The following is a 24,102-nucleotide window of genomic DNA, read 5'->3' on the forward strand; positions in this document are numbered from 1 at the left end:
TTGTTATATTAGTTTTATTTACAAACATACAAGTGTTTCATAATGGCAGATCTATTAGCCCACATCTTTTTCTTAGGAGAAACACCTTCACCTCCAGGTAAAGGGAAAGCTAATAAGGTGCATGGACGTCTCCTTAGAAGGCGTTAGGCTCTGTTATTTTACCTACAACATCCAGTACAGACAACAATAGATGGCATACTACGGGACAATCTTCCCTTGGTGGTGTCTGCCCATTCTGCTAAATCTGGCAGGAATGGCAGGCTCTGGATCCCATCTGCAAGAGAGGACCATCTGGCGGGATCTAGGGGAAAGCGTTTCCTGCCATGGTACCTGGGAGCATCATGGCTCCAGAGATCAGACTTGCCCTGTGCCTGCTGGGACCCTGGCAGGATGAGTGAGCGCATGGCTGTATTGAGCATGGGATGTTGTGAGTGTTCTCTGCTGATATTTTATGCTATTTAGTCATTTATAATTTTGGTTCTGTTTCCGTTATTAGTCACCCAGCGTCCTATATATGAAATGGGTGGCCATATAAAATCATTAAGTAAATAGGAATGGGAAATGCCATTTCTTTTATTTCAGTGGCCTGCAATGACTTGTTTTCCAAGCCCATGAAAAATGTAAGTGTATCAAAATATTTGGGAGCTGAGTTCAAGAAAGTGGCATTTTCCGGGTTATCTGAGGGACCGTCTCTTGCCGGTCACATCTACCTGACCCTTTAGGGCAGGGAAGCAGAGAATGTTGCAAGTCCCATCCCCTAGGGAGATACACCTGGTGGGACCCAGAAGAAGGGCCTTCTCCGTGGTGGCTCCCTCTCTCTGGAATATCACTCCCCCAGAGATTCGAATGGCCCCCACTCTAGCACTCTTCCGGAAGGCACTGAAAACTTGGTTTTGTCAGCGGGCCTGGGGAACCCAGTGGGGGATGGAGCCCATCAGATGGCTAGTGTGATCTGCTGTTGTCAGGGCAGGGGGTGGGAGTTGGGGGGTGATGTTTTTTTCCCAGATTTTGTTCTATTGTATTTTAATTAATTTATTTGATTCTTTTTGTTAGCTTTTATTTTTTGTTTTTATTTTTTGTTTTAAATATGGTTTTACATTGTGTAAGCCGCCTCAAGTCGCCATGGGTGAATAGGCAGCAATATAAATTAATTAAATAAGTAAATTTTAGCAAAACAGAACAAAATGTTTATGATAAGAGATGTCAGAAATACCTCAGGAATGTCCAGATTTCAGGAACAATTTGAGAGAAATAAATCAAGAAAAAAATTGTGAGAGAAACAGGTGCGGGTAGTCCTAGCTTAATTATCATTCGTTCATTGTCTATTTGAAGTTACTGAATGTCCCTTACTCCAGTCCTTGAAGTTATGACTGTTGCAGTTACACAATCAAAATCCGGGTGCTTTGGCAGCCTGTTTGTACTTATGGCCACAGTATTGCTTCAACTCCTATAGCTGCCCACCTCCCTCCCTCTTTGGGCCGCCCTGCACAGCAGCCCTCCTTGAAGGTGGTCATGCTGGGGCTGAAATAGATTGGCACTTTCACAGCCTGTAATGGGATGCGTGAATGGCTCTGGGGCATGAAGGCAAGAGATATGCTGCCCAGGGAACAACCAGACAAGATAGGCAGGAGCGCTCAGGGACTTAGCAGTCAGAGAAGAAAGCTTAGGATGGACCTGTCCTAAGATTAGACTGAAAAGTAGGAGCAAACAACATAATGCAGTCATAGGTGATATGAAAACAAATCTGTCTTGTAAGCTTTGTACAGATTTTAAGAAAACTTACTTCTAGCAGTATTATATATTCAAAAATGGAATCAAAGCAGAGTTTACAGGCATTTCTATGGCGTTTTTGTCCGTATGTCTTAAAAAATGTATGGCTAATATTGGAAAAGCTCTCCAGTACTGGCATAATTAAAGATATAGCTCCTTGCATTTTAAGTCCCACTTCATAAAGCACCATGAATCCATCTTTGGGTTGACTGTTCTCATATTATTTTGGTCACTTTCTTGATCCAAGGCACAAATTTGCTGACCTTTGTATAAACACCAGGAGAATCTTTTTGCCCACACCCATATCCCCAGGAAGTAATCCCTAGAATTACCCATTGTGTGTTTGGTCTTTGACACACCAAGGGTCCTCCACTGTCCCCTTGACAGCTGTCTACCCGATTGTCTTCAGAAAGATTTCCAGCACAGAGCATCCGATTAGTAAATTTCTTTCCATAACGAGATTTGCATACTTTTCTTGGGAGAAGAGCCACGGTTCCCTGGAGTAACATCCTTGAGTATGATCTTCCTGGAAGAATAATTAATATTCATGATGCAATTCAATACAGGGAACAACAAAACAGATGGAAAAAAAAATCATTGGGAGAGTAGAATTATAACTTTTTGGGATATGGCTTTTAATGATTGTTCATAATACTTTTTTAAAAACAAAGTTCATTTTGTTGTGAGCTATCTTGGACACCTGGTTTTTAAAACCATACATTCTGATTTAAAAGTTGTTTTTGTATTTACACTTATTTATTTAAAATATTTTACCCCACTTTTTAAAGTTAAAAAGCCTTCAAGGAGCCTTCAAGGAGCTACAAAAATAATTTAAAATAAATTTAGAATGGGATCTACATTTCAAACAATTTTAAAATGTGTAAAATAATATATTTAAAATATCAATCTATCAAGAAATAAGAATCAATTTGTAGCTAAGCTAAATAGGCTAGGAACAAAAGGGGGGTGTTGTTGAAAGTCCAGGTCTCTGGAATCTGAGAGAGCTGGAGGCAGAACTTCAGTTTGAAAAAAATTCCACTCTCATGTCCCCGCAGCTGACAGGGAGTGGGAGTGTGGCTCCGGTGGCTGTGGAGGAAACTGGGGAAGGGCAAAGTCCAGCTGGGCAGAGCAGGGGAGAGGTAGAGCAAGGCAGAGGGAATTCAGAGGAAGACCCAGGCCCACCCCCTCTTCAACCTAGTGCACGCAGGGAGGAACAGAGAAGGGAGCAATGTGGATTGGGTGGCTTACGGGGAAGGAAAGGGCCCTGATTCTCTTCATTAGCTGCAACTGAGAATAGAATGTTTAAAAAAGGAGTTTGTGCACAGCAACTCGTGGGAAGCAAATCGTGGGTTATCTTTTATGGTTGAGGCTTATCTGGGTTCCTGACATCTTCCCAACTGTGTGTGTTTTGTTGGCCTTTGAAGTCTGCAATTCCTTCTCCTGCCCTGTCCAGTTTATTGCTGCAGCGTGGTTTGTTTGGATTTTTATTTACAGTTTGTATGTATTTTGTTTTGGGACTGAATTTCCTCCACTTAAAGATTGTTCTTGGGAGAGTTTTTTCTCCAGCCAAAGGTAACTGGACATTGGGGGCAAAGTTGGAGGTATTAAAGGGACTTTTCTTACTTATGTGACTGTGTTGCCTTTGTGCCATGCCTTGGGTCATCACATCCACCAAAACAGAGGCCAACAAAAAGGCCACATTTTTATTTCAATTATTTCATTTTTATTACATAGATTTAAAGAATGCCCTACTCTGGAAGGTTTGCATAATAAAAAGTAAAAAAAATCAGAATAAAGTATTACTCTTAGTAATATATTCTCTTTTCTTTTTACTCAAGTATACACTATTCCTTTTCAGCAGTGTAAATTTAAACAAAAGGATAATTTAAGTAGCAATCCTTGGAAGACAATACCCATCCTGAATAAAAGCAACCAATCTGCACAAGTGGATTCCTGATACTAAGAAATAATCGTACTGATACTGATAGTACTAATAATACTAATAATCTTATTTCACCAATTATTTTCTAATACAGAGGTCCCCCAACCACCAGGCTGCGCAAACAGCCGGTGAATGTACATGCACAAGAGGCAGACACTCTCTTGTGCACATGAAGCTCCATTTGTGTGATTGACCGGTGCACCCAACACTCACGCAAATGGAACTTCATTTGTGCACACGTGCCCACCGTTTGCACAAATGGAGCTGCACACACATGGTTGCACGGAATCATTTCCCCTCCCCTGCCAGTCGGCACAGCCAGAAAGGCTGGGGACCACTGTTCTAATACACACTGATTCAGAAAAAGTTGGTACTTCAGTGATCCTAATTATGGATTTAATTAATAACACTGCTTTATTTTAGGATTAGTTCCTAGTGAAGGTGCCCTTTGCTCTTAGTACAGTGCTAGTCCTTAAGAATCCTGAGAATTCTGTTCTAGTACACTATTAAATGCTGGGTGTAATTCCTTGGAGCACCCTAAAGGCCAGTCTGTCTGTTACAGAATATTTTACTAATCTGGGATTTAAGTACATACCTTACACTGAATTCATGACCCTATCTAAAATGTAACTTGAAAATCTAAAATAAGGGTTCATGAAATTTATTTTTAAAATTGTCTTAGTGTACTTACAGGTAAGAAGCAGATTTGGCATGCAATAATTCCTCAAATCCTATAAATTATATAATTGCCCAGTTTTTATCTCTACAAGCAGACCTCCTTTAGCAGCTGTGTCCTGTTTAGTATCGGTTTGCGGATGGAAAAATAACTTTGCAGCTAATCTTTGTATTTAGAAGTATGTAAAATAAAAAGGTAAGTAAAATCTTAAGCAGAGTTATTTATTTTATTTATTTGATTAGTCAATCGCTTACAAGGTAATAGGTATAAGGATAAACATAGTTATGAATACATGAAATGAATACATATTAGAAAAATAAAACAAACAATAGGACAGAGATGGTAGGCACGTTGGTGCATTATGGTTTCACTTAGCAACTGCTTCACTTAACAACCAAGTTCCTGTCCCCAGTTGCTAAACAAGGACTACTTGTACTTCCAAAAAGGAAAATGTTGAGAGGAGAAAGATTAGGATAATTGTAGGACCTAGGTGGCAATTTGAGAATTTCTACATGTTTAATATGACTATATACACTATGTCCTATTTTTCCTACTTATGGTGATTTTATTATGGTTTTAGCTTAATATTTTATCTTGTATATTGCATTGTCCATATTGTATATGTATATGTACATGTACATAAACACATACAGACACATATTTTATTTAAACTTCTATTTGTGTATCAGTGATTGCATGACCTCTGTAAATACCATACACTAAATAAAATAAATAAGCCCTTCCTGCTACTATCAAGATGCATTTGGAAGCATCAGCATGTGTTGGCAGGAAATATGTATATGTATTATATGTATTATAATAATACATATAAAATAATAATAATTTGAAAAACGTGTGTATAAATATATGCCTGCGTATATTGGTGTGTCTGTCTGTGTGTAGAAACAAGATCAAAATGCAAAAGTAGCATTTACTACTATATTGATTTTTTACAAGTGGACTTTCTAAGTAATGTTGAAATCAAGACAAAAAAAGAGAAGATGTAAAGAAAGAGAGAGAGAGAAAATAGCTTTCTGGTAGAGGTTAATCTTTTGTCCTCCCCTCTTCTAGTTAATGTTGACATAACACCTAAGTACATCAAATCAGCTTGTGGTTTGCGGTTTCAGGGCAGAGAAGTAAACAAAAAGATAAAAAATAAAAGCAAAGAAGGGGAAATCCTGCCTTTTCTTTCACACGTTCACAAAACATAATCATTCAACTCACAGGAGCATTTACTGCCTTCAAACAGAGAGAGATTCTCTCTCTTTTCCCTTACTTGGGTAATTGCTGCTTAAGGGAAAGTTACAGAGAGCATATAAATATGAATGGGGTGGATATAATAGCAGTCTTCCAATATTTGAGGGGTGTCACAGAGACGGGGTGACAACCCATTCGCCAAAGCAAAGGAAGGAAAGAGGAAGCAATGGGTGGAAACTTGTCAAGGAAAGATCCAAACTAGAACTAAGGAGAAATTGAATAGTTTTCACAGTGAGAACGGTTAACTAGTGGAATGGCTTGCCTTCAGAAGTCATGGATGTTCCATCACTAGAGATTTTTCAGAAAAGACTGGATAGCCATTGTCTGGAATGGTAAAAGGTCTCCTGTCATGGGCAGAAGGTTGGACTAGAAGACCTCAAAGGACCCTTCCAACCCTCTATGTTCTAAATATACCTCCTTAATAACCAACTACTGGAAAGACATACTGGGGAAGAGCAAGGCTAGAGCTTTTAGAGCCCAACTGGGTGGGCATCACCCCCTCCATTTGGCAGGTATGCTTTCACAAACATCCCCCATAGTAGGTATCTCTAGCCTAATGAAGCGGTGATATGAGTCACAGTGGTGCAGTGGTGCGAATATAGAATTGCAGGCTATTTCTGCCTACTGCCAGGAGTTCAATCCTGACCAGTTCAGGGTTGATTTCAACCTTCCATTTTTCCACGATCGGTAAAATGAGGACCCGGATTATTAGGGGCAATATGCTGACATTTGTAAATTGCTCAGAGAATGCTGAGAGAAGCACATTGCAGCCATAGTTAGTGCTCCTGCTATTGCTGCAGTCGCAGTCTTCCAGTCTCCTGCTCAGCAAGGTCCTTCAAGGTGTCTTCCAACTCTGTGATTCTGTGATTCTGAAATGATGGCAAATGTAGTGCAACACATCTGGAGATCATCAGAGTAACAGTTGGAAGGGACCTTGGAGGTCTTCTAGTCCAACCCCCTGCTCAAAGAGGAGACCCTATATCATTTCAGACAAATGGCTGTTCAATCTCTTCTTAAAAATCTCCAGTGACAGAGTACCTAAAACTTGTTTCACTAGTAAATTGTTCTCACTGTCAGGAAATTTCTTCGTAGTTCTAGGTTGCTGCTTCTTTCAATTCATTACTTCTTGTCTTGCCTTCTGTTGCTTTGGAAGGCCCAGAAGATTGAGCTGTCATTTTTTTTTTTTTTTGAAATATAACTAGATAACTATCTAAAATAGTATGAGCATTTCTGAGTACAACAGTGGGTCTTTTATTTATAATGGGATTTATTTATTTGTTTATATTTATTTCAACCATCCATCTCCCTCACCTAGTTTCCTATTTACATCCTTTTTAGAAACTACTGGGTGTAAAATATATACATTCATCTATCATATAAATCAGAACTATAGGAGATACATCATCATGTCATATTTCATACCCATCCTTTCCGCCAATGAAGTCTTCAACAGGTTTACAGGCTTACACAGTGACAGTTATTAAATTCAACTTCATTAAGTTGAAATGTTTAAACAGAGCTAACCTGGCTGCATTTCTCTTCATTTTAAAAGTAGTGGTGGTGGACGTGTCCCCAAGCATGAAAGTATTGGCTCAAAATTCGAGCATGGTTAGAGGAGTTAACAAAACAAAAGATCAAGTTCAAACCAGAGATTTTTCTGTTAGGTATGTTAACAGAAACACCAACACTTAATATTACACATTATAACCGCTGCAAGAATCTCTCTAGCTCAAAACTAGAAACTGACCACGATACCCACAGATCTAGCGGTGATTAATAAGATACATTAATGCGCAGAAATGATTAGACTATGTTATTAAAAAACAGGGAAGAAGAATATTTCACAATATAGTATAACTGGTTGGAAAAAAAAGAGGAGTAAAAATGTTTTGTGAAAATGACCAATAAAATCGTAAAAAAAAATGTGATATATGATTTACATGTGTGTATATATGTGAAATAATGTAGGTAGATAAGTATTGCACTTTAACAGTAGCATAATAAGTAAAGAACTAGCAAATTAGCTACAGATATACCTATGGTAAATGAACTTAATTGTTATTAAAGGATATGTACACTGCTATGATATCACTATAAAATGTGAGAATTTGTTTCTTTTTAAAAAAAAATTAATAAATAAATATTTTTAAAAAGTAATGTTATTTAATTTCAAGTTCATTTGACAAAAAGTCACTGTTTTTGCTTTCCACTGATTATTTATTATGCACTTGAAACTCTCATTCTGTAGGAGGTGGTAAATGCCATCAAAGTTTTTCCGAAGTTGCAAGTAGAGGGGACTAACTTCTCTATTTATTCTTCGATGTCCCATGTGGAAGTTATGAGGCAGCCCAGCACTCACCTGTATCTCCCCAGCCTGATATGACACAAGACTTTCGGTCCACTGCAGCCTTCTGCTTCCCAACAGGGAGGCAGACTGGAAAGACATGGTGGCTGAAGGAAAGACAGTTGTCCTCTTTGCCCCACATCCTGACCAGAGCAATGTCATTATCATTACTGCTCGACTGATAATTTCTATGAAGGAGGATCTTCTCCACCGGTAACTCTCTCTCCGAATCATCTCTCACACCGGTATGATGGTCTCCCACCCGCAGAAGGTAACGACGAACGTCTACCCCAAATCTGCCCACAAAAGAGTCACAAACCAGTTAGTTTTCAATGAAGATGCTTCATCTCAAGGAGACCTCTTTCTTTCTTTCAACTAGAAAGGAGCTTTCTTAAGGAGAGTCAATTAAAAACATTTCCTCAGCCATCTTACAGACATGAACTATAGATAATAATATATTACATTACTCTCTTTAGGCAGATATTTTAGGTGAAGTAAATACACTCCTCAAAAAATATAATTAAGGCACCCATAAATAAAATCAACCTGAAGTCCTTGAGAGACTGGAGCACTAACCATAGCAGGGTCTCTTATGAACAAGCTTTATTATGGCTTAGTATGATGTAGGCACCCAGCCATTACTGGCACGCTGGCATACCCAACTGATGTCAAGATAATTGTCTCTTGCCAAAGTAGCTGGGCCTTAGTCCATGTTGGCAATGAGGCTTGTGAGCAGTGCTGTCTTAATGGCTTACTCCCTGTCGATTGGGAAATCCTTCAGGGCTATTGCTTGCCCTATTGAAGGCGAGGGCTGCGGAGAAGGAAACTTCTGATAGATGGTTAGAGCAGCTGGAACAATGAGTTTTGCCTTCTCTCAGAGGGTAGGAACAGGGGCAATATACCAGGAGAAGCTTTCTCTTCCTTACCTCTGGATCACCTGCAGTGCCTGATCCACAGGGTTGCCATTTCTGTTATCCCACCACTGTGTACCAGGCCCAGAGGTAGGAGTGCTTTCAGATATAGTCGGGGAGGCTTCCTATGCAACTTGTCTTCATGCCACAGGAAGGACCCGGAAGGTAAGAGGAGGACTTCACATGTTTTAGGTCTCCTTCCAATTCCCCTATGCGATCTGCTGACATGCCATCTGGGGGTGGAGACGATGCTGACTGAAGCAATATCCCACATCAGCCAGCATAGCATATTGCGGCATTAGGGCAGGTCATTTGGGGCGGGGGTGGGGGTGGGAGGAAATGAAGCAGGAGGAACTCCTAGTTCAGGTGGTGTCTCTACCATGAGTCCTCAATGTCAGGAGGGGAAGCAGTGGATTTGTCTGCACCATTCCTAAGCAGCCAGTAGGAGCTGGGCGGATCCATTCTCCATCAATATGACTCATTAATTTAGCCATCACTAATGTGTGACACAATGTGCAAATATGATGCTTCTGAAAAAAGTGTGAAATATTGACACTGAATTTGTAGAAACTCAAAGTCCACTGGCATCAGTTATAAGCAAGCTGCACATAAAAAGAAGGCTATCGTATGAGATGACCTTCAAGAATGGTTAGCCATCTATCCTCAAGGGAGGATAGATAGACCCTTTTAGGGAGACATGAAGAAGCTTTCTATGACATGCTCACAAACCATGATTTAACTTTTTCTGACTAACATGTGTGTCAGATCCGTGTATCTGTCATTTCTTCAGTGGAAGAAGAAAAGGGGGGGGGGGGAGAGACTGATAAAGAAATCCTTTCTTGATGTAACTTGAATACATTCAATCTTATATCAAATTTGTATAAGCCACACATGATACAATGGAGAGAGGAATCCCAGATGGCCGGAACCTAACACCCCTGAGAGTCACAGCCAGGAGATCAGAAGACCATAAAAATTCCAGTGAGATGTATGCTTGGGAAACTGTGGAAAAGATCGTTCCTTCAGAAGAGGTGGGGGGTGGAATAAACATACTGGCTTTTGTTTCACAAAATACACATTGAGAGAAGGGGAGGGGTTCTAAACTGCCTTATCTATCCTGGTATGCCTGAGAGACCTTAGACGCTGCTTTTAACCCCTACATGAATTGTCTCATCTCAATAAAGGATTCCTTTTTTGATACGTTTTGATACGTTTCCCGAAGTTCAGTCTAGTTGATTGAATGGGAAAAGTTCTGTAGCCTGACAATGTGGATGCTGGCTATACCTTACCTTTTGAAGCAATGTGCTGCTGTCATCACCCAACAACTGCTGATAAGTGTTGCACCGCACAGCAAACGAGCATCTTTGTGAATCCCCTTCAGACGCAAGGAGACCTGCCATGGCCAACTTCCCCTGAAAGAGAAAACCAACAAAGATACAGCAAAGGCCAAATACTGGCTTGGATTTTCATGGGGAGGTTTTATGTTACACTTCCACCAGCCTCTGTTGATTTGTATAGTTTATTAAACAAACTGCTTTGTGTAGGCTGGCATCATTCATTCCTAGAATAGAACAAAATGATTCCAAGCAGCCTTGCATATCAGAATGGAAAGTAAAAGAACCACCTGCCTAAATCCTGTATTATAATGTGCCCAGCGTGTCAACAAATAGGTGTTTGGAACTCATCAAATATCTAGTTCCCATCTCTGTCCATATTTCCTAGATTTCCTGGCAATTTTAACAATCTTATATTTGGGTACTAAATGCATATTTGCTCATTATTCTATGGCCCACTTGAACATGAATGAATGAAAATTCCAAATGGTCTGCCAGTGCCATCTCATTTCAGACTCAAGTTATCCACTTTTGATGAGCAGTAGATGAAATTGCTGCTCTCCTGTACCTGCTTCATCTGGAGTTTAATACTTTCTGACTGAGCAAATCTGCAAATGGCTGGAAGAAGGCATTTTGTCCAACAAACTTAGATGTCTGCTTTTGTAAGTTGCAATTTTGACTTTCAGAAGCTGCACTTTTAACCTAAATTATACATTGACCTTTCTAAAATGCACTTTTGCATTTGAGAAGAAAACGGCATGCTTCTCTTCTCATAGTTCTGCCTGTGAACACCATCACACTATAAAACCCCAGGTAATATTGTTCCTCTTCAGAAGAAATATTGTAGAATTAGAAAGGGGGCCTGGAGAAGTCCTAGGGGCATGCATAGCACAATTCCATGCTTTAACCTGACGGTTAAGCTCAAATGGGCTTATTAATGTTATTATTAATAGAAAAGTTGAATGCTGTTATTTGGATCAAGAATAAAAGAATCGCTATCTTAAAATACATGCAGTATTGGGATATCAAAAGTGTAATTTATGTTAAAGTGCGACTTACAGAAGGCAAGAGTTCAATTTAGGATGGTCAAAAGTACAATTTAGGTTAAAAATGCAGCTTCTGAAAGTCAAAATTGCGATTCACTAAAGTCAAAAGTACATCCTAAGGTCAGAAGTGCCATGTTTTACTGTAGGCAGGGTCCTACAGTAGCCTTTAAATATAGGCTAATTAAAGAGGGGCAACACTGGCAGAGGTGGGATTCAGCAGGTTCTGACCAGTTCTGGAGAACCGGTAGCGGAAATTTTGAGTAGTTTGGAGAACCGGCAAATACCAGCTCTGACTGGAGATTTTACAGTATCTTTCGCCTGCCAAGCCACACCCACAGAACCGGTAGGTAGTAAAAAAAAATTGAATCCCACCATTGGCAACAGGGTCCAGCCAACTTGTCACAGACTGTCAGTTCTACTTTAATTTAATGGTGTATTTTCATGGCACCACAGGGCAGCTACAGAAACCCAGAAAAAGTTGTGACTTCTTTAAGGAGTTGCAGCTCATCTACATTCCCCACAAAGCCTTTTTTTCCCTAAGTGCACATTAGTGGGGTATTTTGTGACCCAACCTAAACCTCTATCCTCCTATTCACAAAGTTTGCAATTTAGAATTGTAAAGTAGGTTGGTCAGTTTCCTTCCTGCTTTGATTTGTTTATTCAGCTGTTATTCAGTTGAACAGAAAAGGTCTGCTCCAAAAACTTTCCAAAGCAGAGGTTTATTTTTTTTAAAAAAAATATTTTTAGCACTTCAAAGTGCTAAAACAAAGTCTCAAAGTAGTTTACAAGATTTATGGTAAAACAATTGTTTACCATTGAAAAAAAATATTGATGTGCAAATGCATGCCCATTCAATTCTTTATCTGGCAGTCCAGTTTGTAAAAGTGTAAAATCGCTTTTAAGCTATATTAGTCTGCTGGTCTTTCCATGTAGCTTCCTGGCAACAATATGAAGGTGATTTTCTGTTGCCTTCTAAAGGAAAGGCCAGGTGCTTGGTCCACAAAAGAAACAATGGTGATCACCTTGAAGAGGCCTGCATAAGCGCACCAACGTGCCTACTGTCCCTGTCCTATTGTTTCTTTTTATTTTTCTTATATATCTATTTCATGTATTCATATCTATGTTTATACTTATACCTGTTATCTTATAATTGCTTCACAAAATAAAATAAAATAAATAAAAAAGCTGAGTAGATCAAGGGGGCAACAGAGGCACTTTGTCTGCTTCAGAGAAACCTGCACAAAACCTTGCGCAAAACCCCAATTCTCAAAAACAACGTTAGTTGATTATTGCTGAGCTATTAGTGGTCAGAGCATTTACAGAATATATTTCTGCTTTGAGATCTGAACAAGTCTTTTCAGGTGGTGGTGAATGGACACTTCAATATTGGCTCTGGTAGGCTTGTTGTAGTACCCACAGAGTGTTTTGGTGACAACTCATATTTACTGCACACAGAATTTTTGATACATCTTCTATGTCCAGAATACTATCTAATCCAGTAGTCAAAGTATATAAATAAAATGCTTGGAAAATAGCTAAAATAGCTCTTTTTATTTGCTACTATCAAAAATCCAAATGGAGGAAGTGGATAGAATCAGAAGGTAATCAATGGGCTAATGTGCTGTGACATAGGTGATACTCTAGTCGCTCTTTTAAAAACTTTGAGCCAGGGGTGGGATTCATAATTTTTACTACCGGTTCAGTGGGTGTGGCTTGGTGGGCATGGCATGGCTTGGTGGGCGTGGCTTGGTAGGCGTGGCAGGATACTGCAAAATCCCCGTTCCCTCCCCACCCCACTCACCTGCTTTCCAGCTCCGTTCTCCTGTGCAGGGCAACAAAAGGAGACCAGCCAATCAGCTGGGACTCAGGAGGCAGAGAAGAGATGGGGACAGGGCCAGTCAGAGGGGGTATTTACCGGTTCTCCGAACTACTCAAAAGTTCAACTACTGATTCTCCAGAACTGGTCAGAACCTGCTGAATACCCACCTCTGTTTTGAACTCAGGTTTTGAGGGCTTACAGCATTTCAAATATCTTTTTCTGCAAATTCTTGACGAAATATGGTGGCAGTTCAAATTCAGAGCATATTGAATAAAACAGATTATCTGTCTTAATCAATTACAACTTTACAATGGGCTACATGAGTGCCAGTAATTAAAACTGAACACTATAGCATAATAAAAGCCTGATAAATACTGTATGTAGTTCCATAACCAAGAATTAGATTTATATTCTAGAAGACACATTTGGGGAAATTTCTTGATACAGCTTTATTGAAGCCTAGGACCACCCCTGAATATAACTTGAGTTAATGCTGAATGCGTGGTCAAGCCTGAAACTAGTACAATCAAGTGGAATCGAATAAGAATGATTCTAAAGAATATATATTGGTTATTTCTTTGTTTTGGAGTCCAATTCTTTTTAACATTATTCTGAACTCAGCCATCTCACTTAGTGAAGTGTGTCAGGGCATGAAGCAATAATGGGTTTGCTTCTTAACTAATTTGTTGCAGAGCCTACCAAGGGTTGGGGTTGACAGGCCTGGCTTAAAGTCAATCCAACTTCCTTTTGTGCTTATGGGAAGATTAGAACCTGGGTCTCCTCACTCCTAGTCTAGCCCCTTAGTCATTACACCATGCCAACTTAGACCTACGGTATCTGTTGAGGATCTCAAAGTATGTTTCAGGAGTAACAAAGGAGAAGGACCTGAGAGGAGCTTAATGGTTTTCTTGCAGATGTTTCATTACCTGATATTACCAGGTAATATCATGAGTATCACCACTGATTCTGTTGCCTAGGTTGGTAATGCAATGTCTTCAAGAAAACCATCAAGCTTAAAGAGCATCAAATATCCTCTTCTATAAGAGAAGACCTATTTGCTCCACTGATAGAACATCCTGCCCACAGAAATATAGCTAGCGTGAACTTTATTGTGTACTCTGGAGCTCTGCTTTTTCATTTGCTCAAGCCTTTTAACATATTGATCCACCATTCTACAGTATATTGCTCTGTCATTTCATTTGTTTTATGCTAACATTGTGTTCTGTTTTTATTGCGTACATTACTCTTCTAGGTTTAGATGAAGAGTAGTCTGAAAATTCTCCGGCAGATACTTTCTAAAAGTTAAAACATAGAAAGAGGAAAGGCTTAGCAAATACCCCAAGGAAATGATGTCAACCTATGGAAAGATTTTAAGTGAATTGTAAGCCACTTTAGCAAAATTTCCTTTCAAGGATGGGGTTATGTTTATTTTAAATAAATTAAACAGATCGGATAGGTGGAGACCAAGAAATCCCTCTTCTATCTACTTTTTTCAACCTTGGAAGAATGAACAGTCTGATTCCAACTGGGGCTTTTTATGTACTAAAAAAATAGATGCCCCAAAGTGAATAGATTTTCCTGTTCACCTAATGAGTAGAGGCACCGATATTTTACCAGAAGAACTGGGAAGGTTGCAGCTGTGAATTGGCACCATTCTGCCATTTGGTGAACGTAATTCTTAACAAGATATGCTTTTAAGAGTTTCCACCAGCCAGATATCTTTACAAAAAGCAGGTGTAGTGTACCATCTTATATAAATATTTGAAGTCTGCTAGAAGTAAACAGGTAATAATAAGTTGACAACAGTTTGATGATAAGAAGCAAGCAGGGTACCTGGAGGATTTGTTTCCACCAATTATCCTTCTGTTGCGGTGTTGAGTCAAACGAAGACCACACAGGCCACTATTGGCACCTGCCAAGAAAGCCAAAATGATTAGGTACATATCCTTTTGCCACTATGTGGATGCCACAATCACATTTTGGATATGATGTAGGCCAGTGGCTGTCAACCAGTGGGCTGGGGACCACTGGTGGTCCACAAGAAAATTTTGGTGGTCTGCAGAGAAATGTCATCCCCAAAGCACCCCCCCCAAAGCAATTAATCCAGGCTGCGTGGGAACACAAGGCTGTGCAGCCCACATGGCCTGCGAGAACACAAGGCTTGCATCACTTGCATTGCAAACAACAGGAGGTAGTGAGGGGAGGGAGGAAAGGGCAGAGGGGGGGAACTTGCCCCACTCACCCCATGCATCTGGCCTGGCTACTGGGCTGCTTCTTTCCACTTCTTTCTTCTTCTGCTTTTGGCTGCACGCAAGGAAAGCAGCAAAAGTCTTTTTCTCTCCCCCAAACTCCGCCAGAAATGAGTCTTCGGGACCCTGCAAGGCCTCCTGCTCCAAGAGGCTGCGCCAGCATGACAAGTCTCACAAAGACTAATTTGTGGCGGAGTTTGGGGGAGAGAAAGAAAGACTTCTGCTGCTTCTGCTGTTTTCCTTGCACAAAGTCAAAAGTCTCTCTCTCTCTCCCTCCCTCCCACCCTCTCTCCCTCCCTCCCTCTCCCCCCCTCTCCCTCCCTCCATCCCTCTCTCTTTCCCTCCCTCCCTCGCTCTCTCCCTCCCCCCCTCTCTCTCCCCCCCCTCCCCCCCGAGAACGGAGCTGGAGATGGTATCCTGAGATCTCAAATAAAGTATGATCGATCAGTAGAAAAACGAGGTGGGGAATTTTCGTGCAGATTTTTTTTGCGATCTTCCCAGGGTCTCTGAAGAAAAAGCAGAAGCACAGGACTGGCAGCTCTGGGATGATCAAAGGGCCAGTCCTGTGACTACTGCAGCTCTGGAATATGGGACCAACTTTCCCACCAAAGCCAGCAAGCCACTGTCAGACAAAATTCATATTAGTGGTCCAGGGGATTTAAAATTATGAGTTTGGTGGTCCCTGAGGTCCAAAAGGTTGGCGACCCCTGCTTTAAGAGCTCTAGAAGAAAGAGCTAATACTGAAGTAAGCTGATAAATAACTTGGAAATAACATCAAAGACTCAATTAACACTGCCAGGGTGGAGAGGGCAAGACAAAATAGGCATTCTGCGATACACCACAATGTAGAAGGAAGGAAGAACAGGGACAACTTAACCAACAAGGTTGTTGTTGTTGTTGTTGTTGTTGTGAAGGTGATGAGAGAGAGAAAAAGAGAGAGGAAAAACAGAATGTGAGGCTGCTGGGGAAGGCAAAACTTCTGGAAGTTACTTTGAACTAACTAACTCTTCCCAGCTTAGTTTTTTAAAGGCACTAACACATTTTTAAAGGCCAAAAACTCATTGAAAAGGATGAAAGTTCCTTTGACTCACCTAATGCCATTTTATGTAATGTCCAAACTGTATGCAATTCTTCCATCTGCCCCAAAGATGTATAAATGTCTACATATATAATTTTTCCAGCAAATATATATATTTGAAAGAAGATATGGGAATTTGGCCAGTTATCACCTTACCTTGCCATCGGCCATGGCTGGAGAAGTTGCCTGAATCAACACACAGAAAGAGACAGAAAACTCTATGTCCTTTACCTGTTGATATTAAAATTAAACTCTATCCCTTCATTTTATACGGAAGTCAGATAAAGAATAAAGCTGCAGAACACCCGTTATCACAACTAAAGACACATCAGTGACAAGGAACAGTATTTTTTTTAGCGTGGCCTATTAGTTCCGTACCGGTTTTGTCTTCAGTAATTCTGTTGCTAACCAGGGAACAGCGAATTCCCACATCTTCTTCATGTGAGCAATCATGTTGACCCCAGTTACTATGGGGACAATCCATCAGAGATGACTCCGTGCCTATGCAAGCTACATCATCAAGCAAGATGAAACTTTGGCCTGGCGCAAATTCACCCTTTGATGCCAGCCTGGCAGGACCACTGAAGAAAGAGAGGGGGGGGAGGGGGGGAGGGAGGGAGGAAAGGAAGGAAGGAAGGAAGGAAGGAAGGAAGGAAGGAAGGAAGAAAGAAAGAAAGAAAGAAAGAAAGAAAGAAAGAAAGAAAGAAAGAAAGAAAGAAAGAAAGAAAGAAAGAAAGAGGCTAGTAACCTTTGTGTTCAAAACCTCCTTCAGAGACTAACTACTCTAACCAACAATTCTTTATTCTTTGGGAAGAGGTGCATAAACCCAATTTAAAGAAGAAATATACTTGGAAAGTGAAGGTGCTTCTTTACATGTGTTCATTCTCAAGACATTAGAAAGTTTCTTAAACTAAGCTGCTTTAAGATGTGTAGACTTCAATTCCCAAATTCCCCAGTCAGTCTAATGGCTGGGGAATTCTGGGAGTTAAAATCTACACATCTTAAAATCGCCAGGGTTGTAGGACACTGCATTAGAAGTTGCTACAAAAAAATCCTTCAGGATCCTGCACAACACATACTGTATATGTGAGCAGGTAGAATAACATAACAATAGAATATCAGAGTTGGAAGGGGCCTTGGAGGTCTTTTAGTCCCCTGCTCACACGTACAAGCAATATGATAGTTATAAAATGCATATTATTTTTAAAAATTCATTTTAATGAATCAGGGGAACTTCTAGGTGGAACTGCTTGAATTAAATATAACAGAATTGTTTATTTATTTAATTTCCTGCCTTTATGGTTTTTATAAATAACTCAGTGGCCAACATTCCGAATATTCTTTCCTCCTATTTTCTCCACAACAACCCTGCAAGGTGACTGAGTTAAAAGAAAGCAATTAGTACAGATCACCCAGCCAACTTCCATCCCTAAGGTGGGATTAGAACTCACAGTCTCCTGATTTCTAGCCTGGGATCTTCATCACTAGACCAAACTGGGGCTCTTTTAACGTTTCTCCTTTAGTACCCTCATCTTTCCTTTTTTTCCAATCTTTTCCTCTTTTTCTAACACTGGGAAGCACAGACTTCCCTTTTTATATACATTAAATAAACACCGATATACAGAACACTGTGGTATAATTCAGATATTGCATCCTGTCATAGTCAAGACATTTGTGACCATTGAAACAGAATACACAGTTGAAATTAATTTACAGACAGTGACATTTTGACAATTGACGATAGACTGCTCTCACTTACCTGAAGCCCAGCTGTCTGCAAGCAACCTGAGCATTGATTCCTGTCTTCCAGCCATCATCACAAATACTTCCCCATCTTCCATTGTGGTAGATCTCTACCCTTCCTTCACTTGGATGGAGGCTTCCTGCCAATCGGATTGTTCCTTCTGCTTTGTTGTAAGAGATGAGGGGGGGGGGGGAAACAGCAAAAGCCCCTAAAACTTTCTTTCTATACCACTTTCAGAAAAAAGAGGTTGTAAAGGCAGCCTTCAAACCAGCTATATATTTGGTCAAGTAGTTACCTACAAAGGGGTTACAAATAACCCCAGCATCTTCAATATGGTCGCAGTTGTGTTTCCCCCAATCGCTCTTCTTGCACTGGTCCAGTGAAAGCTCATTGCCTGAGCATTCGACTTCATCCAGCAGGATTGGGCCTGAGCCCTTCCCAAAGTGAGCCCAAGACACAGCTCTTGAGAATCCACTGGGAGGAAGAGAAAAACACACAGCAGAAGAACTGGTGAACAGCAGAGAAAGCGCTGCTTTGAACAATATGTAAGAAGAGATTGCCCACTTGCCCACTTAAGTGTCCTCATTCAAAGAAATTACCTGAGATCCAAGTGTCTGCAAACCACTTCAGCGTCCTTGTCATCCCACTGATCATCACAGATGGTGCCCCAATGGCCACCATGATAAATTTCTACTCGACCCTCAAAACTTGTTTTGCCTCCTACCAGACGCAGTGGAGATCCTATAGCTGCTTATCAAAAAGAACAAGGATAATAAAGAAATACCATCCAACACAATCCCAATGAGTACACAAAATAGTTCCCTTCAGCTACTACTACAAATCTTTTTCTTGACAAGATAAATTGTATTTCTTTGAATATACACCAGTTTGATCTACCAACAACATTTTAGGGGATAGAAGGGCTTATCCTTCACCAGGTCAATGTACTCAAAGCACCCCATTCACCTAAATAAAATGGCAAAAGATTCTAACTGAAAAATGTGTGTGTCACGGTTCCGACCGATGCCATAATTAAATCATGAGCCTCAGGCCAAGCTTCAAAAGCAATCCAGTTATTTATTAGGAGCTTGATGTCGGCACGGACCAAGTGGAGCCAACTCTTAATTTGTGCTTTGGCTCTGACCTTGTTTCCCACTCCCCCAAGATGTGTCACATTCCCCAACGAAGCAATTTCGTGGGTTGTAAAAGTCACTCCTTCTGGCCTATGTGGGTTTCCGTGTATGTGGCCTTTACGTTGCTGGCTAGAATATGCATTGTTTTGTGTAAAATGCAAGTTCCTTGATGCAGCTGCGAGATTCAATTCCTCCTCGAGATGGCAACTCGAGAGCAGGTCAGGGATGCTTCGCGAGTTGACAAGTGTGTCCATGTAGTCTGGAATTGTTTATCAGCAATTAAACATTTAGAGTTCATCATTTACCTCATGTACCATTTCCCCAATTTTCTTGGAAGCTATCAACTTTTGGACTAGCGTTCCTATGAAAAGTTTCAAACTTTATTTTCTAATTTTATCTTACCCTGCTAATTTTAATAGTTTTTTTTTTATTTATGACTTTATTGTAAGCCGCCAGAGTTGCTTTGGATAATGAGATAGGTGGCATATAAATTTAATAAACAAACAAACAAATAAAGCTTGTGTTGAATATGTTATACCATATTATTTTTGACCTGAAATATACCATGCCGAGATCCAGAACAGTATATAAAATGATTGTTGAAACTTAAAACTGCTGTTTCTCCAGTGACAGCACGCAAAGATGGTATTGGTCTTCAGTCAGGCAGATTCATTTCTTTCATTGTTTCATTCATTACAGTGCTTTACGCTCAGAATCAACGTGCAGGAACATTCAAGCACAGTCAAGATAGTGGTTGTATCCCTATGAGGAAACCCTGTCTCCTTACATGCATTGTGACAAGCATCGAAGGAGAGGGGGCTTTGATCAACTTATCTTGGATACCAACTTGACTCATCTCCCTCATATTCACAGATGTCTGTACAGCAGCACAGAGATGATCTTGGAGAAGAGGGGTGGCAACCATTAGCAAAATGTAAGCTTAGTCCTGGATAACAAAGAATGAAAAGAAATCCAAGCTTGCTTTGCTTTGATTCTCTTTCAGAATCTTTGAAGAATCTTCTCAAAGGATTGACAATGCCGCTTCACCAAACATTATTATTTTGTAGTTTTGCTTAGACACAGCAAACCTTCAGGATTATTGACTTTCCACTTTGCTAAAAGAAATGGAATAGGAATATCATCTATGTGTATGGCCTCAAGTGTACCTTGAGATGATCCACAACTGGCTCCTGCAGTTCCCTGGATACAAGCTCTAAATATTTCCTGGTAACTGCACTGGGACAGCATCTTCTCATCCCCACGACAGTTTGCAGACTGAAGATGTAAGGGTAACAGCTCCGGATTGGAAGAACGCTGTCTTAGGGCTGTGCCAGTTTCACTGTCCAAAAGCAGAAAGTGCAGTGACTCCACAGACTATAATAGATCATGTCAAGATATAGCTTTCTTCCATATATATATATATATATATATATATATATATATATATATATATATATATATATGCATGCATGCATGTATGTATGTATATGTATTTCAAGAAAGTTAATTTCTTTTGAGAAAAACAGGTGGCTCAATCCAATGACATGTTTCTTACCTGAGCCCCAGTTGTTGGCATACCACACTGGCATCCAAGTCAGTCCACTCGTCATCGCAGATCAACCCCCACAGTCCTTTGTAGTATACTTCCACCCTGCCACTTTCCGTAAGTCGCACTGAATCTGTCAGAGCAAAGAGACCAAAAGAATCATGTCAACGGACTCTGCAAAAAATTGCAAAATGTCCTTCCCAAAACAGGCCTCTTTCTTCAGCTGCCATGGAAGATGGAGGAAATTCCTCAGGGCTTGGGAGGGCACAGATTTGTCGCATATGTTTTCTATATAATGAGAAGAGGAACGTTAGCTGACTGGAAAATGAATGCTAGCTAGTTTCTATCAGTAATGAATCACAATGTGAGAATTCTTAATAAGACCGAAGTCTTCTTTTTTACTTGACTTTTCCATATTTATTTATTATATTTGTATCCCGTGTCATTTAATCTTTTTGATGAATGAAAAGGTTGCACTGAGAAGAGAGTGGTACAGCAAGTCCCCAGTTAGAGAACACCCTAGTTTAAATATGACTCATAGTTAACTACGGAGTCTACTGTAGCAAAATCTGAGTTAAATGCATGACGATTCAAGTTAAATATAGTTCAAGTTCATTACTCAATACTATACAGTATTAAACAATAATTATGTTCTGGCTTACGTACAAATTTGACTGTAAGGATAGACCTTGGGAGTGAAACCCATTATTAAACCGGAGACTGCTTATACGCTGCTTTCAAGGAGAGAAAGTGCAGCTAAAGGAATGTGGCTGCAGAAGCTCCATGGAAGATGATTCCTTGAATCTCTGCTTGAATCTGTCAGAGCAAGATTACCGAGATTACTTCCTAAGCAAGTTACATTCATCCATCCTTTTCAAACTTTGTCTCCATTCACAAGGAAACCCGCCTTCTCATAGTACAAACTTCAGCTGGGAAGTATTGTAGGAGGGTTCGTAAGGCCTCAGTCTTTCTTTCCCAACATCCCTTGGAGTCTACTTTGTCAGACTTGCCTCATCTTGGACTCCTAAGTAGAAATGATCCTTGGCTACATTTGTTGCAAAAGGAATAGCTTCATTAGAAGTCAAGTGAATTGCAGTAAAGCAAAACCAGAACTGATGTTCGATTAACTTTCCCCGTCCAGTTCCTCTCCTCCTTTTGACCCCTTATTGTCCAGTTATACTTGCATAAATTATTTTTGCAAGGGTCCTGTGTTCTTCTTCCAGGGCAATGACCTTGAAGATTCTGAGTGTCTGAGAGGCACCTGTCAACCATCTCAGCTGTCTGGCAAAGAAAGACTCCTAGCTATTTGTCTTTGCCAAGAGTACTTTACTGAAGCTTAAGCGGATGCTTTTTATCAGATGGGATCCGTTCCATGATTGCCTTGGTCAACTTGCCATCAGTTTTTCATGCTATGCGATCACTCTTTTTTAAAAAAAATGACAATTAAAAAGAAAACAAGAATGGCCATATCACACAATTACCAATATTTCCATGTGTGACTCATGTAAAACAGAGGAACCCTGCTGTGAATGTCATCTTCACTTTTTTGAACACTGTCCTTCCCCAAGAATGTTCCTGGTCACCCAACTTCCTGATGGTTTATGAGAGCTCCAAATGCTATTCTATTCCTTCCCTCTTTCTATTTTCTCCCACCGCTTTCTTTCCAGAGAGAATCCAGTTGAGGAGGAGGAGATACAGTGGGTTAAATATTAAGTACATTTTCTGTGTAACACTGCCTTCAGTTTAGATTTTTGGTAATCCAATTTCCATTCCTGAAAACTTGAATTCTTCATCTGGATTCAAGCTCTGTTTAAATCAAGTTGTTCCTTCTATTTTTTAAAACATTCCTAACAGTTTTAAGGCCTCCTTTTACAGTTATTAATGCCACTCCAACTTTCACCTGTGACGCTTACCCTGGCTACAATCACAGTTTGCCCAGCCAGTTGCTCCCGAAATGAGTTGATAGAAGCACCAAGGGGCTGGCCCCCCATCTGGATTCCTGCAGTAGTTGTGGTTTCCTAATCCCCGATTTGGATACTGCTGAATGTAATCAGGGAAGTCTGACCAGTTTAAGCAAACTGACCCAGAGATGGTTGTGGTGACGCTTCCATTATAGTATCCAGAAGGCTTCATGTCACAGAGAGCAAATGCTGAAAGCGGAAGAGAATGTTTATGTTTAGTTTGATTATCAGCTTGCGTAGTATCTCTGATGGCAAGTTATATTTTGTTTCCCTCTGAAAGTGGTGCTGAACCAGAAAACAGCCACTGTTTTTGTGACAGGATTTTATTAGGCAAAACAGCAGCATCTGCAGTCTTTCTGTCTCTCCTGCCTCCCTTCCTTCTTCCGGCTAAACCTGATCTGGAAGACTATCAGCAACAAGGTCTTTGCAAATGACTCTCCTGAAATGGAAAAGCCAGATAGGATATTGCTGCAGAATTGTCATTTAGGATAGGCTGCATTTTATCACTGGACAATATTTCTATTTCTATCACTGGATATATTTTTAAGACATTAGGCACTATGGACTGTTAAATGCCTTGATCTGAACACTTTATAATTAAATGGATGTTTGTTTTATAAATTTTATATGAAGAGGGGTCAGTGGAAAGCACTGAAGTTTGGCAAGTTTCTTGTAATATTGAAGCATGCTTCCCTCAACAGCTGAGGAAAGAGGAGAAAGAGGAACGCTTATTTGATGCCAGTTTGGTCTTTGGGTTAAAATAGGTCCCTCATTCTAGCTTCGTATTTACTTATTATGTGGAAATTTTGGGATACCGAATCTTGGACTCAATAAAAGGCTCTCTTGGTCACATCATATATCACACAAAACCCAGACATACTGATGACAATCACAGAGCCATTTAATGAAAAAATGATCTTCAGTAATATAAAAATAACATTTATTTGATAGTAATAGAAACATCATCATTTAGTTTCTTACCTGCATTCTGCAATTGATTCTGATTGGGCTGTGATCCAAAGACAGACTGAGGTTGGATAAGGCAGGAGAAAGAACAAAAACAATCAGGTTATCATCCCATTATATAAAAAATGAGCTGATGATCAAAATTTACCTTAAAAGAGCACTTTTTATACAGCACAGAGGATGTGGGGTTTCCCGCTACTTTTGTCAGCTGCCATTCAAGCTTCACCTCATTGAAGGGTTTGGCTGAGACTCAGCTGGGATCCTGGACACCAAGTACAGTTTTTGTGTTAATATAAACTGTTGTGTTAACTTCTCCTTGAGCTGTT

General features: G+C 40.2%; 1 protein-coding gene across 3 annotated transcripts; it reads right to left on the bottom strand.

The window, feature by feature from the left end:
- Positions 1-23,990, bottom strand: LOC113443027 (neurotrypsin-like). Of its 3 annotated transcripts, none has more exons than XM_087932276.1 (13): positions 23,792-23,990; positions 22,763-22,999; positions 20,859-20,982; positions 20,470-20,642; positions 18,770-18,917; positions 18,466-18,644; positions 18,186-18,330; positions 16,805-17,007; positions 16,583-16,612; positions 14,933-15,011; positions 10,190-10,312; positions 8,005-8,285; positions 1-2,296 (listed from the first exon to the last, which is right to left on the bottom strand). In XM_087932276.1, the coding sequence occupies exons 2-13, from the start codon at positions 22,980-22,982 to the stop codon at positions 1,986-1,988; spliced, it is 2,016 nt and encodes a 671-aa protein (XP_087788402.1). In that variant the 5' UTR covers positions 22,983-22,999; positions 23,792-23,990; the 3' UTR covers positions 1-1,985. The 3 variants fall into 3 exon arrangements, with proteins under 3 accessions (XP_087788402.1, XP_087788401.1, XP_087788403.1); XM_087932275.1 differs by having other exon boundaries at positions 18,186-18,333; XM_087932277.1 differs by lacking the exon at positions 16,583-16,612 and having other exon boundaries at positions 18,186-18,333.
- Positions 23,991-24,102: the final 112 nt, after the last annotated feature.

This window comes from Pseudonaja textilis, chromosome 4 (genome assembly GCF_049901715.1).
Source record: "Pseudonaja textilis isolate UNSWEBS1 chromosome 4, rPseTex1.2, whole genome shotgun sequence".
Lineage (NCBI taxonomy): Eukaryota > Metazoa > Chordata > Lepidosauria > Squamata > Elapidae > Pseudonaja > Pseudonaja textilis.

Coding starts and splice junctions, on each gene's coding strand:
- LOC113443027 (XM_087932275.1), bottom strand. CDS start 22,982: ATGAAGCCTTCTGGATACTATAATGGAAGCGTCACCACAACCATCTCT. Junction 20,983..22,762: donor AAACTGTGATTGTAGCCAGG/GTAAGCGTCACA, acceptor TTGCTCTGACAG/ATTCAGTGCGACTTACGGAA. Junction 18,645..18,769: donor TGCAGACACTTGGATCTCAG/GTAATTTCTTTG, acceptor TCTTCCTCCCAG/TGGATTCTCAAGAGCTGTGT.